This window comes from Martes martes, assembly GCF_963455335.1.
Source record: "Martes martes genome assembly, chromosome: 6".
In the NCBI taxonomy this organism is placed as follows: domain Eukaryota; kingdom Metazoa; phylum Chordata; class Mammalia; order Carnivora; family Mustelidae; genus Martes; species Martes martes.
This window is the reverse complement of record NC_137893.1, coordinates 30,813,078-30,828,484: the sequence shown is the minus strand read 5'-3', so window position 1 is coordinate 30,828,484 and position 15,407 is coordinate 30,813,078. Positions and strand designations below refer to the sequence as shown.

The following is a 15,407-nucleotide window of genomic DNA, read 5'->3' as shown; positions in this document are numbered from 1 at the left end:
TATCATATTATCCTAGATCAGGCAATTATGGTTTAGAAAAGCTAGCCCATTATATTCAGCATAGTAGGTCAAAAGATTTGTGAAACTGAAGAACACCTAAATGTCCATCTGTAGTGTTTATGACATTAAAATTATGCATCCAAAAATAATATATCAAATCTGTATATTCTCAATAGTTTTAATAGAATTTTCTCAAGGAACATTGGGGAAATATTTATTTCTTTGGTCATCCAAATTGTTAAATTAGGTCTGACAGGCAGGTAAAATGGGCAATAAGGATATTCTTACTATTACTAGAAAGCATGAACTTTGTATCATCTAATGAATTGCTACATATTACACTAGCAGTTGGATATAGCACATTTTTATGAATCCGGATTTGATATAAGAATCATACTTCTCTATTTCTATTGAGTATCATGATTCTCAACATTTAGCAAAGTTATGGAACTCAAGGATTAAAACTAAAGCCAATTTAACTTTAACTAAGTAAGTTTTTGGGAACATATGCATTTTACATCCCGTATTTTAAAAAGACACAGATGACATCTTCATTATGAGGAAATATGTTCCTGGACAGAACAAGATAATGTAGATTATAAATACATTTTAACACATTGTGTATATTAAAAAGGTTCTTTGTCATAAACTATCTCATCTTATTTTGGGGTCATTTTGTAATAATCATGCCACATTGCAAAAATTGTAAGCTTATAATACTGTGGACCTGGAAGGCATTATATGTAATGTAATAAATCTGCCACTATAAAATTATTGACATGTAAATTTAAGAAATTGTTTGTATTTAAAACCGAGTCACCTACCAAAATTTTTAATTAGGATGTAACATGGATATTTTTGTCTTCACTTAAAAATATTGGTCATACCATTTTAAAGAGCATTATTTCTTCTGATTATCCCCTATTGGTAGAGTTCATAATCTATTTTTCACCAATTAACTATCTGCCATTTTAGGATTTCACTGAAGTCTCTTCAATGGTGTTCTTTTCTTTCATATCAGTTCCTTTTCCTTGATTCTGAGGACTCTATTTATTTTATAGCATCTGTCCCTGACATTTTTGGTAGAATGTATATCCATCAGTAAAACCCATCTGTATAGATTTCCTTTCCAAAATACACCATATTCTTCCAATATTTGTGCCTTTGAACCACTTACCTACCTACAGAATTCCCCCAAAACTTTAGCATTCCTAAAACCTTACTTCATGTTTCAAATTGATCAAAAATCTATTTTAAGTATTCCAGAGGTTTTTCATGAATATTCCTCTCAAAATCACTACACACTTTTTGCTTCCGTAGTTTAATATGTAGTTTTTCTTGTTCTTTGAACTTTTTTGAAAGTATATATGATAACCACTAACTTCCTCACTTATACTTTTTCCCTTTATGACACAAATGTTGCTATGTCATACCCAAGAAATACTTATTTAATTTCATGTCACCTCTGTTGTCATATACAAATGACCCCCTCTTCATCTCTCAGATTATCATCATTCAGATTGTCACCTACCTATAAACTGCCAAATAACTGTGTTAAATGATGAAACTAGAGTACTAATCCCTGAGTGGTCAGTGTCATGTTCTGTCTTCAAAATCATGAGTCCATTTCTTCCAATACATTCCCCTCCTTGCAGATGGCAAGGGTTGCAGGCATGGGACGCCTAGGAAATACTGCCTAAGAAACTTCTCTAATCACTCACGTGATTTAACTTTGCTTTGATTACTAGAGACTAGTGCATGAAATAAATCGTCCTTGTTTTCCTATTCCCTCACCAGTTACCATCTACATTCTGGCTGGACCAGAAAGTTGACTATAACTACACATGCCTAAAAGAACCCATGCACCTGCAAAAGTTACAAAGAACCTGGACCTCTGCAGGAGTGCAGACAAGCCAGAATGATGGCCTTGACAACTGACAGTGGAGAGCTAACAGGTTAACAACTGTAATTCTGCCGCACCAATGATCCATAGAACCAGGGCACGTTAGAAGGGCCATATAGACAAAGAAAGTAGGGCCCAGGCACAGTGAGTAATATATCGATATTCCCAAACTAACTCACAGGCAGGGCCAGGACTGGAACCCAGAGATCTTGTATTCAAGTCTGCTGGGTTTTCTACCATACCGCACGAACTTAAGACCAAGTTTGTTGTTTCCATCGTTCACAGACAATAGAGGAAACAAGCGCTTTGCATGTTCCTTCATTGGAAGTGACTCTTAACCTTTTGGCCACCTGTCCATCAGCCCAAGCTTTTATCTTGGGCTCTCCCTGAGGCTTTCCACATGTTGTCGCATTTGCACATCTGTGCTCTGAAATGTTCTCGTTCACACTGCTGCCATGTAGCCCTCCACTGGCTTTCCTTAGTTCTTTTTTGCACTTATCAGCCTTTTTTTGCGTGGTGAATTGGTTTGAGTCTTTTATTTGGTTGGTTTTATAGCCTCAAATATATTGATTATGTATTTAGAGGCTTAAATTTTTGTGTTGAGATATCATTTCATTTCTCTCTGTCTCTGGCCTTTCCATCTTTCCTAAACTATTTCCAATTGGGCGCATCAGGTTTTTGATGTGCGCCCCAACATCTTAGTCCTTTTACTTAGAAAACCCTTACTGCTATGTCAGCGTGATCCTGTTCCTCGTCTAACTCAAAAGTAAGGTGAAAAATCACCACTTCCTGATTGCTTATAATGGATACCAGGTGGAAACTCATTCTTGTACCATACCCAGAACCATTTCCCTAATTTATGCCTGAACCAAAGGGGCTGACTGGTTGAAACCACAACCAAGAAACCAGTTTACAAGATGTAGCTCTTTCTCTTTCTCTCAGTTATTTTAGGAATGGAAATTTCTTTAATAAGCTTAATGTGCTAGGGTTAAGAAAACTTACCCATGTGGGTTGTATTTAAGGTATACAGTCAACATTTCTGCATGTAAAGTGTACACAGCAGTGTGTGGATGGTGGTCTGTGTGTGTGAGGTTTGCTGGAGCATCACAGTGCAATGCTGTCTTCTACCAGTCCTTTAATGTGGTATATAGGCTCATTTAATCTACACGAGTACTTCTCAAATCAAAATTTATCTATTCTGGTTCCCATATAATTAGAGGGGCAATTTATGTATTCATTTAACTCCATTATCTGCGTGTAACCCTGAATGCTAGTGCTCTTTGATTTCGCAGGAACACATGTCAAATATCCAGTAACTTAAATTATCTTCTCTAACCATCTGTGGCATAGTAAATGCTGGTAATGGGGCATTAAACTATAAATATGTTTCAGAGAGCCTTAAAGAACAAAATATTTTAGAAAAACATCAGCTTCCATTGGTTATTATAACAGATGTTCCCTTGTGTCCTTGTGCCGGGTCTGGCTGCATCCTTAGATGGGAAGTTACATCAAAGTGTGAGCCATTACAGCCCAAGGAATAGTTTCTAATGGTTTCACTGTCATATAAGTGCTCCAGGGCATATCCAGTTAATGTGTAAGCATGCTTATCAAAATACTGCCGGTGAGAACCAAAGCAGTTTGGAGAGACGGCAGGATGGTCTCCTGCTGTCTGGTGTGGAGACATATCCGAATGTAGATAGTCTTTAGCTAGGATCAAACTGGATTTTGAAATGCGATCCGAATTGGGACTACTTATTCGAGACAGTGCGGTGGGACTGTTGTCATAGTCATTTTCGTGGGGGCTCAGCATCTTTCCCTCTCTCTGCTGGATGTGGTCACACGGTGAAGTGTTGGCAAGAGCCGAGCTGTGGCAGACTTCCCCCGCTGGCGGGGGCTGCTGGTAGTTTGCAAAACAGAGGGAGTGTTTTTTCCCAGCTCCATTAATGGAAGCCAGTGGGTCTGGGGGGGGCTTCCTTAGCTGCAATCTGTTCTCTTCTTCTTTAATCATTTGCTGGGTGGCTCTTATCAGAGTTTCAATTTTGCTAGGTTCGTGTGGGCTACTTTGATACTGCTCAGTGCGGTATCGGTCACCTGATTCGCTGGCAGACCCAGGGTCTGGAGAACTGACCACACTATCTTCATCCCAATGACCTCGCCCTAGAAATTAGAAAAAGGAAAAAGTAAGTGGTCTCAAAATTGACCCCCAAACCTGTGTGTTTCTTTTTCCTATTAAAAGAAAACTCCATCTTTCATTTTAAATATATGCACCAATATTTGAAACAGACATGGGCTCACATGACAAAGCGTCAATGTATTGTACTGGCATTCATAGTTTTCAGTGGCTTTTAAGTGCAGATGAAGTTTATCACAAGTTTTTTAGAAAGTAAACTTTGCCCATGGGTCCTAGAGGCCAATTAACAAAATAATAAGAGTGTTTATACTTCTCCATGTATGCATATCATTGGACCTGTCTGACTGCAAATAATAAAAGAAAAATGCATAACATTTGGTTGATGAGACTTTCTAGAGAAATGTTATGCTTAGAAAATGCTTTCCATTGAGTTTGAGGAAGACAATGATAGAGACTGGTCTACCTTCCCAATTCCAAATAAATCATCTAAAATGTTAAAATCATTAAGTGGATCATAAGTAGAATTACAATAAAGCTCTAATGTTAGTTTTAAAACCATTCGAGGGTTAGATAGATACATATATATTCATAAATACATATGTGTGTATATGCATGCATGGATATAGATATCTTGTCCCAATCAAAAATATAAGTATTGTCTCTTCAAATCTAGAGAGAAAAATCTCAGTTTCACCTATACTCATACAGTAACTCTGGTATCTTAGTTTCTGAAGTAAGGTAAATAATAAATAAATATTTAAAATGTTAATAGCAATCTGTTCTGAACCCCAGAGAGAGATCTAATACAGAGGAACAATGCATCCAAAATATATTCCATAAGCTACATTATTCTTAAAGCAGTGTGAAGTCAAGGGACATATGAAAGCTGTAAACTGCTTAATGCAGAAGAGAAGCCCTGGATCACACTGCTCACTGCTCACTGCTTTTCTTCTCCTCTTTCTCCTTATTTTATTTCTAATATTTTCTTCCAGACCATGTAGGTTAAGCCAGGATTTTCGCTTCACTCCATTCTTTGGCAAGCAATTGCCCTTTGCCCTGGGTTTCCACTACTAGTCTACCACACTAGAGAAACTCGAAGCAAAAGCAGAAACAAATGAAAATCCTTCGTGGAAGGCAGTCAGTGCCTGGGTGGTGCTGGACAGAGACTACAGGTGAATACGACATTGTTCAGCACGTTTCCCACCCTAAAGACCCAGCCAGAAGGGTAACAGTACCCTGTTCGATCAACCTTAATGTCACTGACTTTTAATGAAACAGGGAGGGTGTCGGGGACCTGTCCGGGCCCAAGACTGGAATGGACAGAACGGGCTCTCCCTCACCAGTTTACTTTGAAATGAACAAAGAAGAACATTACTGACCCTAAGAGCTTCCACCACAGTGCCCGTTTCTACGTGGTCGTAAAACTGTACAATAATCCCAGGGTGAAAATTTCCATGGGTTCTGTATATCACTCTGTCTTTCACCCACAGAAGACATTATGGGTTTTCATAATAATGCAGGAGGGGGTGGTTACCAGTATTTAATGCCCAGCGGAGGGTTCAACCACCTGTGAAGTGAGCGACAGACTGTACAGCAAAGCCTGGACTCCCCAAGAGGTCAGTGGCGGCCTCATTGAGAAGCACTGCTGATGAGCCCCAAAACTACAGAGGTCTACTTTTGAAGCATCAGAATGCAGAAGAAAATCATACGCAAGAAATTTAAACGCATGCATATTCCATGTTCAACAGACTTACTCCATATTTGACTTTCACTTAATTTCTACAGTTTTTATGATGTTGACAGTGGGAATCATTTTTACTCACATGTCAAAAGTAAATGCACCTAGCAAGCATGAGCAAGATTAATACACTTAAAAAGAGTGGCTGCCCTTTGTAAAACCCCACTGATGCCACTTCCTGATTTATCAGTTCAAAGGAGAAAACTACTGGGTCAGTCCCTGCGGCGTCAAACCTAGAATCTCAGAAACCTGCCCAGGGCCCCAATGCTGCCAGCTCAGGACTCATTTCAGCTGCCCTTACCGTGGATCCTGTGGATGGAAGCGATGTGAGGCATGCTGTTTTCATAGGCTTCTCTGCTTTCTGGGGAAGACTTGGTCAGGGGCAAGGCTGCGCGAGAGCCCCACCAGGGCTCCCTCCCGGCCTGCGGCGTTCCCAGGAAGTACCTGCCTGCCTCACACCGGCCTCCCTCACAGGCCTGCGTGTGGAAATGCCTCTCCTCCACCAGCCTGGAATGGTCCAGCGCAAAGCCGTAGCAGAGAGAGCCGCGGTCAGAGAACTGTCTGTAGGCGCACGACGCGTCGTGCTGAGAGCCTGGTCTCTCCGCGGGGTCCAGGAGCTGAGGAGAGGCCGTGTCGGTCAGGGGACTTCCACCCCACTGGCTGTCGTGATCAGACTCAGATCTTTCCGTGTGAAATCCTGAATACTGAAACCAAGAGAGTGAAAAAAAGGACATTTCAAAAAAAAAAAAAAAAAAAGGGAAAGAAAGCCTTTTTACTCAGCCATACACCACGAAGGTCATGTTGGGCTTAAAGGCACCAAAATAAACTCTACAAACTCTAGCCCCACGCTGGGCACTGGGAATCACTTAATTAGTCACGCTGCCTCAAGAGGAAATCCTGTTGGCTGCGGAAAGGAGGTAAACGTGGTAATGACAGGGATGGAGGAACTAAACACCAGGCACAGCAGAAGGGCTTCACGGGAGTGACCTCAGCTCGTTCTTCTATCAACCCGTTAACGAAGGTATTAGTAACCCATGAATAGAGAAACTAAGGCCCAAGAGAGAAAATGATTTGCTCAAGGCCACAGGTGAGCAGCTGGCAGAGTCAAAATTCAAACCCAGGTTCCCCATCCCTTCCCACATGGTATTGCCAGAGGAAGAGCCCAAGAAAGCTCCATAGTTTATTCCCATTCGCTGTTCAGATTTTTTTTTTCTTAATTTAAAAACAAAAGAAAAATAAGGCGTAAGGCCTGAAGTGCTGTACCTTCACTCTTCACACTGGCCTGTGAACTCCCCGAGGGCCATGCTGGATACATGCTAGGACAGCTAATGAAGGCTTAACTAATTCTATGGCAATATAACTTTTAAAAGGACTGGCGCATATGAGCTGAACCCAGTCGTCAGGAGGCATTTCTTGCTTTCCTAGGTAAAACTCCAAGTATGCATGGGATCCTCAGGATAAAAGAGCCGCACAATACTGTGCCTCGTTGGAGTCATACTGCTCATCTGCTGTCAGTTATCTGATCTGGCATTGAAAGAAAATGCCAGAGGTTTGGCAGACCTCCCTAGGAGATATGCTCAGTTGGAAGCTCCTCATGAGCCACTCAAATTCGTAATATAGTTTCTACCAGTTTTTAGTTACCCAAAGCTAAACACAGGTCTAGGTCCCATACAGAGGTTACCTGCTCTGATAATCATAGGTGCCATTTATTGAGAATTTACAGTGGCGGTTGCTAATCATGGTACATACATTCTAGCATTAAATCCTCACAACTCCCTGGGCAGTAACAAGGCTCCATTTTACAGATGGGAAGACTGAATCACTGAGTGTTCTAATAAGATGGAATGGCTACCTGCGGTCCATCTGGCTCAAAGCCTGCCCTCCAACCATGTTTTATGCTCAAGAGAAAACACTGTTAAGGAAGAGAGAAGAGAGAAAAGGATCCAGTGTTAGAGATATTTCCAGAAAAGAAGCAGGAACCAAAATACAGTCTCTGGAACCAAAATATGAGTCCATTACATTTTTTCTCTTATCCCAGGAGAAAGAGGAATGGATGTGTGGTGTTGTGGGGGGCCCAGGAGAAATTCAGGCAGCTCTGGCTGGGGGCTCTTGGAGCCAGAGAGATGAGGTACAGAGGTTCTGGGGGAACCCCGAAGTCTGCTAATAACATAGCATGATCAGGAAGGAGTTCTACACTAATTCCGAGCTCGAGATCTTTCTGTTGCCATACCTCTTTATTACTTTAAATATTTTCCAAGGGTACATATGGACTATCAGCATATGCTACCAAGAAAAAAAAATAGTAAATGTAACTTCTTTCCCTGAAGAACCACAAGTCATCTGAAGTGCCATTTCCCTACATCACACTTCCATATGCCATCAGCCTTTTCTCCCCATGAACACTGGGCTCTCATTTTATGAGACACCACCTTCACTTTCACCGAGGGAATGTTGGTACCCCTTTGCTTATTGAGGGGAATCAGAGTGCCATACATTTGCCCTTTGGTAACACCATTTGTGCACCTGCCTAGGAAAATTTCAGATCATCAGTGCTTTTCCAAGCTAGGAATTGCCCTGACTCTTCTTGTTTTGATAAAAGTATAAACCGGGCCTATTTCTGAAGTACTCCAGTCAAGACTTTTGAGCCTTGTTGAGAGGGGAAAAAGCTTTCCCTGAGTGTGTATGGGAAAGTGCTATTGGCGCAGCACAGAAGAACATTCTGTCCTTCACTGACAAAGAAAATTCAACACAAGGCAACCCTGACATACATGAGGTACATGTTTCAAGAGCACCCAAAGAAGAATTTGATGGATAAGCCTCTTGTCAATAGTCAGGAAACTATGACAGCAAGTACACTGTCCTTGAAGCAGGCGGAAGTTGGGTGGTTGAGTTAGGCCAAGATCGGTACAGAGCAAAAGCCTAGATGCAAACCTTTGTTTTTCAAGACCTGTAAACCTGCACCTGTGTGTATCATCAATCCTCTGAGCCACCTTCACCCCTTTAAAATGAATGGCACTGGATGTAAACTCTGTTGAGAACCCTAGAGACCCGCACATTGATCTGAAAAATTTCAGGTGTTTGTCAAGTCTTGGAGGGAAGAGCGAGAGCAGCAAGGAAGGCAGGCGGCCAGTACATGCAGAAGGTGCCATACAATCAGAGGGTGCTGCCTAAGGTGTGAGGTCTTCCTCACACCTACCTTTGCTGCTCACTACGTATACAACCTTGGGCAAGTAATTTAATTTCTTTTGTCCCAACAGGAAAAGACTCATGAAGATACTTAACTTATCAAAGGCAAAACCAGAATGGGGGCCATTTAACGGAAGAGGAAATAGGGACAGGGAACCAAGAGAACCTGATTCCAGGTCCACCCCTGCTAGTAACTCTCAGGGTAACCTTGGACAAATTACTTTACCTTTCTTAGACTCCCCCATAAATGATATATTGGATTAGATTAGATGCTCTCTAACTTTTCTTTCAGCTTTAACATTCTACATGATAGAATCATTATTCAGTATCCTTTCTAGTGTTAAAACATAGGATTCCTGTGCCTGTCCTTATATTTCACTGATTTAAAGGAGATAAATTATTTAGAACTATAATCCAAGTCCAGGAATTTTTATTGTCATGGTTATAAAAAGAAAGTTGTTATGTAAGTTTTATTTTACTATTATGTAAATTTTCCCCCAAGTGTCCCCTTAAAGCACAAGTTTTATAGGGACTACATGATGCCTTTTGGTCAATAAATTATTATATTCTAGAGGCTTCTGGCAGGATGATGGCAGCCATTTGAATGTATACCTCTTCACAAATACTACCCCTAGAACAAAGAGCACAAATGGAATCACCCATGACCCATGCTATCGGCATTACTGAGAGGCAGAGAGAATGCTAAATTTCAATTTATAAAAAATAAAAATAAAAAGTCAAATAGCAAACACTATGAACCCGTGGGTCCAGAGAGCAGGGTAAGGGCAGGTATAAGAAACTCCAAGAGAGAGACGTCAACCAGAGAAGAGAGAAAGAGAGAGAGAGAGAGAGAGTGAGTTTAGGACAAAGGTGAAACAGACAAAATTGTCCACAGAAAGAAAAAATACATCACAAGTAAGTGCCAAAATAAGAACACAAGTCAGTATCTGGTAGTTCACCATTCTGGCCACAGGGAAAGGGCTCAAAATCAAACAAAATCTAAGGTAGCAGCCTGGGACAAGTGTCATTTTCATAAGAGAAAAATGTAAATTGAGAATGCGTTGTGTCCGAAAGGAGATAGCAGTGAAAGGAAAGGAGGAAAGGGGGAAACTAGGGATCCAGAAAATAGAAAAGAAAAAAAAAGGTGAATCCCTTCTTTCCTCTCTACCACTGTCGTCATCCATTTACACAACTGTATTTCACAACATTGATAAGATAGGGTGCTCTTTATTTTTTTTTTTAAAGATTTTATTTACTTATTTGACAGACAGAGATCACAAGTAGGCAGAGAAGCAGGCAGAGAGAGAGAGTAGGAAGCAGGCTCCCTGCTGAGCAGAGAGCCCGATGTGGGGCTCGATCCCAGGACCCTGGGATCCTGACCTGAGCTGAAGGCAGAGGCTTTAACCCACTGAGCCACCCAGGCGCCCCTAGGGTGCTCTTTAAATAGTAACTCAACCCATGAAATGCTAAGGAGTAGGGGAAAAAATTAAACTCTCTATAAAACTTCTGTAGGAAAACAAAACATGAAATGGAAACACAATCATCTCAGCTGATAAAAATTCTCATCAAATAACCAACTATGTCACAAAGAAAAGTTGTAAGACAACACACCAACCTAAAATAACTACCTTTAACAAGCACACGCAAAGTACTTGGGCGCACATGCTCAGAACCAGAAATGTTAAAACTGAGCGATGGACCCCAAAACCCCACCTAACAACAACAACAACAACAACAAAAGAGGAAAAAAGGCAACAAAAACTGACCAAACACACAGAAACTGAATAAGTGAAGAATAAGTTACAAGTTGTGAAGAAAAGTATAGATTTGAATCAACATTTAATGAGGGAGATTGAAGATAAGTTGGAAAACATGTAAGGATACAAAAATTGGATAGAGAAAATTAAAAGGTCAAAGTAGTTGAAAGAAGATAGAAAAGGTTCAATACATACATAGTGTTTATGTAGAAGACAAAGTAACTAGAATTGTCAGAACAATTTGAAAAAGAAGAATATAGTGAAAGAGAAAATCAACTTCAAGACTTACCATCATAACTGTGGTATTGATTGAGAAATACATGTACAGATCAATAAAACAGAATACAGAACCCATAAAGGAAACCAGACAAATACGCCCAACCGATTTTTTACAAAGGTGCAAAAACAATTCAACAGAGGAAAGACTTCTCAACAAATGGTTGCTGAAATAATTGGACATCTACAGGCAAAAATAAAATGAACCTCAATCCAGGTCTCATACCTTATATAAAAATTAACTCCAGTGGGTCACAGACTTAAATATAAAATATAAATACATAAAAAAACTTAAAAATAGAAATATAAAATTGTAAAACTTTTAGAAAATAACAAACAAAAGAAAATCTTTAAAATCTGGGACTAGGTAAAGATTTTTTAGACTTGATACCAAAACACATGCATTAAGAAACTTTTTGGTAAATTGGACTTGATCAAAATTGAAAACTTTTGCTTTGTAAAAGATTTTGTTAAGAGGATGAAAAGAAAAGCTGTAGACTAGGAGAAAACATTTCAAAACCACATACCCAACAAAAGGACTGGAATCTAGAATATAAAGAACTCTCAAAACTCAATAATTTTAAAAAAGGGGGCAAAAGACATGAAGAAACATTTCACCAAGTAGATAATAAGATGACAATCACATGAAAAGATGTTCAATATCATTAGCAATTAGGGAGATGCAAATTTAAACCACAATGAAATATCACTATATACATATTAGCCTGGCTAAAATTAAAAATAGTGACAACAACTGGGCTCCTGGGTGGCTCAGTTGGTTAAGCGACTGCCTTCAGCTCAGGTCATGATCCTGGAGTCCCGGGATCGAGTCCCTCATCAGGCTCCCTGCTTGGCAGGGAGTCTACTTCTCACTCTGACACTCCCTCTTCGCATACTATCTCTCTCATTCTCTCTCTCAAATAAATAAACAAAATCTTTTTTTAAAAGTTAAAAAAAATAAAAATTTAAATTAAAAAAATAGTTTTTTTAATGCTTTTATTTTATGCTGACAAGAATGTAGGAAAATTGGGTCACCCATACATTGCTGATGGGAATGTTAAATTGTACATCTGCCTTGGAAAATAGTCTGGTAGTTTCTAAAAAAAAAACAAAAGACAAAAAACACCAAAAGTAAACATACAACTGCCATATGCAATCCTGGACATTTTTCAGATAAAGGAAAATTATATTCACACAAAAACCTATATACAAATGTCTAGAACAGTACCTTTTTTTACTAGTTCTTTTTTTTCCCCCAAGATTTATTTATTTATTTGAGAGAGAGAGAGAAAGAAAGCGCAAGCAGGAATGGCAGAAGGAAAGAGAGAGTCTCAAGCAGACTCAGAGCTGAGCTCAGGGCTGGATCCCACGACCCTGAGCTCATGACCAGCGCCAAAACCAAGAGTTGGAGGCTTAACAGCCTGATCCACCCAGAGGCCCCTCTGGTCCTCTTTGTTACTGTGCTCTTTCTTTTTAAATTTTTAACTGTGGTAAAATGCACATAAAATTTTTAGTCTTACCCATTTTTAAGCGTACATTTCAGTGACAGTTAACACATTCACATTCCTGTGCAACCATCAGCACCATCCACCATGTCCTGCAAAACTAAAACTCTATACCCATCAAACAATTACCCCCCATTCTCCCCTCCCTCAAGCCCCTGGAAACCACCACTCAACTTTCTGTCAAAGGAAAAATAAACGAATCCCAGGAATCCCTGGACTTCCCTTACACTAGGTATTCCCGGAACCTAGCCACCTCACAGATCTTTCTGACACTCTTATCCAATCATGCCACTCTCCTGCTTAAAACCACTCTTTTTTTATATCTTTCTGTCTATGACTCATATAACACATCAATACCACCTACGCATAGAAAAACTAGAGAGGATGCAAGGAGAAATAGGAGACTAAAAAACCACTCTCAGTATAAAATAAGTAAAGTCAATTAAAAAAAAAAAAGACCACAGAAGACTTTAAAAAAAACAGTTAAATTTTAGGGCTATCCATCAAACTTTGCATATTGGTAATAAAGGATGAACCTTAGTATATACATGACTAATCAAAATTAATCAAATAGTAGGTCACAAAGAGAGCCTCAGGTAACTTCACAAAGTATAAATATTATAACTGATACTCTGACAACAATGAATAAAAAACAGAAATTAAAAACAATTTTTATAAGACTCTTTCACTGAAAATAAACCCCCAAACTATTAAACAACTCTTGGGGAAAATAAGTAAATGTAAACATAAACTATAGATTTTCTGGGAAAATATAATGAAGATATTACATGTCTGGATTTATAGGATACACAGCTTTAGACACTTAAAATAATAAAAATGAAAGAATAAAAAGTTCAATTCTCAATTCAAAAGCTAGAAAGACAAAAAAAAAAGCACAATGAAAAATGATCAAAAAATATACATTGACTATCCACAAAAAATTTAAAAATAAGTCCTAAACTAACTCCTAAAATAACTCCTATGAAAAGATAGTTAATTTCTTAATAAAGCAAATGCAAATTAAAGCAGCACTGACATTCCATCCGAGCCATCAGATTAGCAAAATTTCAGAAGCTTGGCTATACACTGTCTGGCAGAGTGTGGGGAAGCAGGCATGCTCCTGCCATATTGCTGGCAGGAATACAAATGGATACAACCTCCACAGAGGATAATTTGGCAATTCTTAACAAAAACTGCAAACTTCCACGGCACCGGGGTAGCTCAGTCAGTTGAGCGACTAACTCTTGATTGTGGCCTAGGTCATGATCTCAGGGTCCTGGTACTGAGTGGGGCTCCTCATTCAGTGGGGAATCTGTGTGACAATTCTCTCCCCTTCTCCTTCTGCCCCTCTCCTCCACTCACTCTCTTTCTCTAAAATAAATAAATAAATCTTAAATTTTTTTTTAAACCCTGCAAGTTCCTTATTCTAAAGAATCATTAGACCAAGCAATACACATTACAGTATTAAGGCTGATGTAAAGAGACATCATATATGGAACCTATTATGAGATGATTTAGAAAAAAATAATGCGGAAGATGGCGAGGAAAAGAGAGAATGAAAATGATAAAGCAAATACAGCAAAATGTTAAGTCCTGGTGAGCCTAGGTTTAGTATACAGGAATAATTTCCTATTCTTGCTACCTTCCTTTATGTATGAAGACATTTCAAAATATTTTAAAATCAAAAAAACCATAGAGTACACTGATACCTTATTTGTAGAATAGAGACAAAGCCATTAAATGAAAATATTTTTCTGAAGAAAGGGGAACTTGACCCAAAAAACTGTAACTTAGTTATATAAATATCTTTGTTTTTATTCCTGATTATTAATATTTTATCCATAAAAATGTAATTTTAATTTATCCATTAGGGATTCCAGTAGAAACAACATTGGACTCAAATACGGGAGGACCCTGGTTTACTCTCATGCGATTATGCAGTAGTAAACCTCTGCACTACTTTGTGACTTGTACAGAAGACCACTTTCCTTGGGTCTTGATTTTCCCATCTGCAGCACAGGAACAGACTATCAGCATTGTGGGATTGCAACGAGGAGCAAATAAATAATATACAGCAAAGCACTCTTAAAAAGGCAAACATGTTACAGATACATATGTATGAAGTAAATGCCCTTAATTAATAACTTTTACTTGGTTAAAGTAAAGCAGGAATGGTTCATATCACCATCTTGTAAAAACTATTTTTTCCCCAGACTGTATTATCTAGAGGTCATATTTTTCAGTCCCACCCTACAGGTATGAAAGAGATAAAACATACATGTTAAAGGATAAAGAAATTAGCCTTCCGACTGCAAAAAGAAATCAGGCCACTGGCCGATCATCTGAATACTAGGGCCTTTTCTTCCAAATACTCTGATTTTCAAAGCTGAAATGCACTTCGATACCACTGGTTCTTAATGCTTAAGATTTAATTGATGAGCACCGGGTGTTATGCAGAACTAATGAATCATTGAACATTACATCAAAAACTAGTGATGTAGGGCGCCTGGGTGGCTCAGTGGGTTAAGCCTCTGCTTTCGGCTCAGGTCATGATCTCAGGGTCCTGGGATCGAGCCCCAACATTGGGCTCTCTGCTCAGCGGGGAGCTTGCTTCCCCCTCTCTCTCTGCCTGCCTCTCTGCCTACTTGTGATCTCTGTCTGTCAAATACATAAATAAAATATTTTTTAAAAACTAGTGATGTACTATATATGCTGGCTAACTGAATAGAATAATTTTTTTTAAAAAGCCTCAAAGGTGTGTTTTGAGGGTGGAGAGAGAATGGGAATCGTGATAGACTGGAATACATGTAAGCCCTCGAGATGATTCTTCCAGCACCTGTTGACATCCATACTGATTTCAAGGAAAACAAAATAATGTTTTAGGATCTATAGAAAATCTGCTATTCTTTGA

General features: G+C 39.1%; 1 protein-coding gene across 1 annotated transcript in view; it reads right to left on the bottom strand.

Moving 5' to 3' along the window:
- Positions 1-3,329: 3,329 nt before the first annotated feature.
- The window catches only part of SIM1 (SIM bHLH transcription factor 1), a gene marked incomplete at its 3' end in the record, with an annotated part of 66,822 nt that continues 54,744 nt past the window's right edge, over positions 3,330-15,407 (bottom strand). Inside the window, exons 10-11 of the mRNA XM_080807106.1 lie at positions 6,074-6,476; positions 3,330-4,060 (exon numbers count right to left, since the gene is read on the bottom strand). Of these exons, the coding sequence (XP_080663232.1) occupies positions 3,330-4,060; positions 6,074-6,476 (1,134 nt within the window). The remainder of the gene's footprint in view (positions 4,061-6,073; positions 6,477-15,407) is intronic.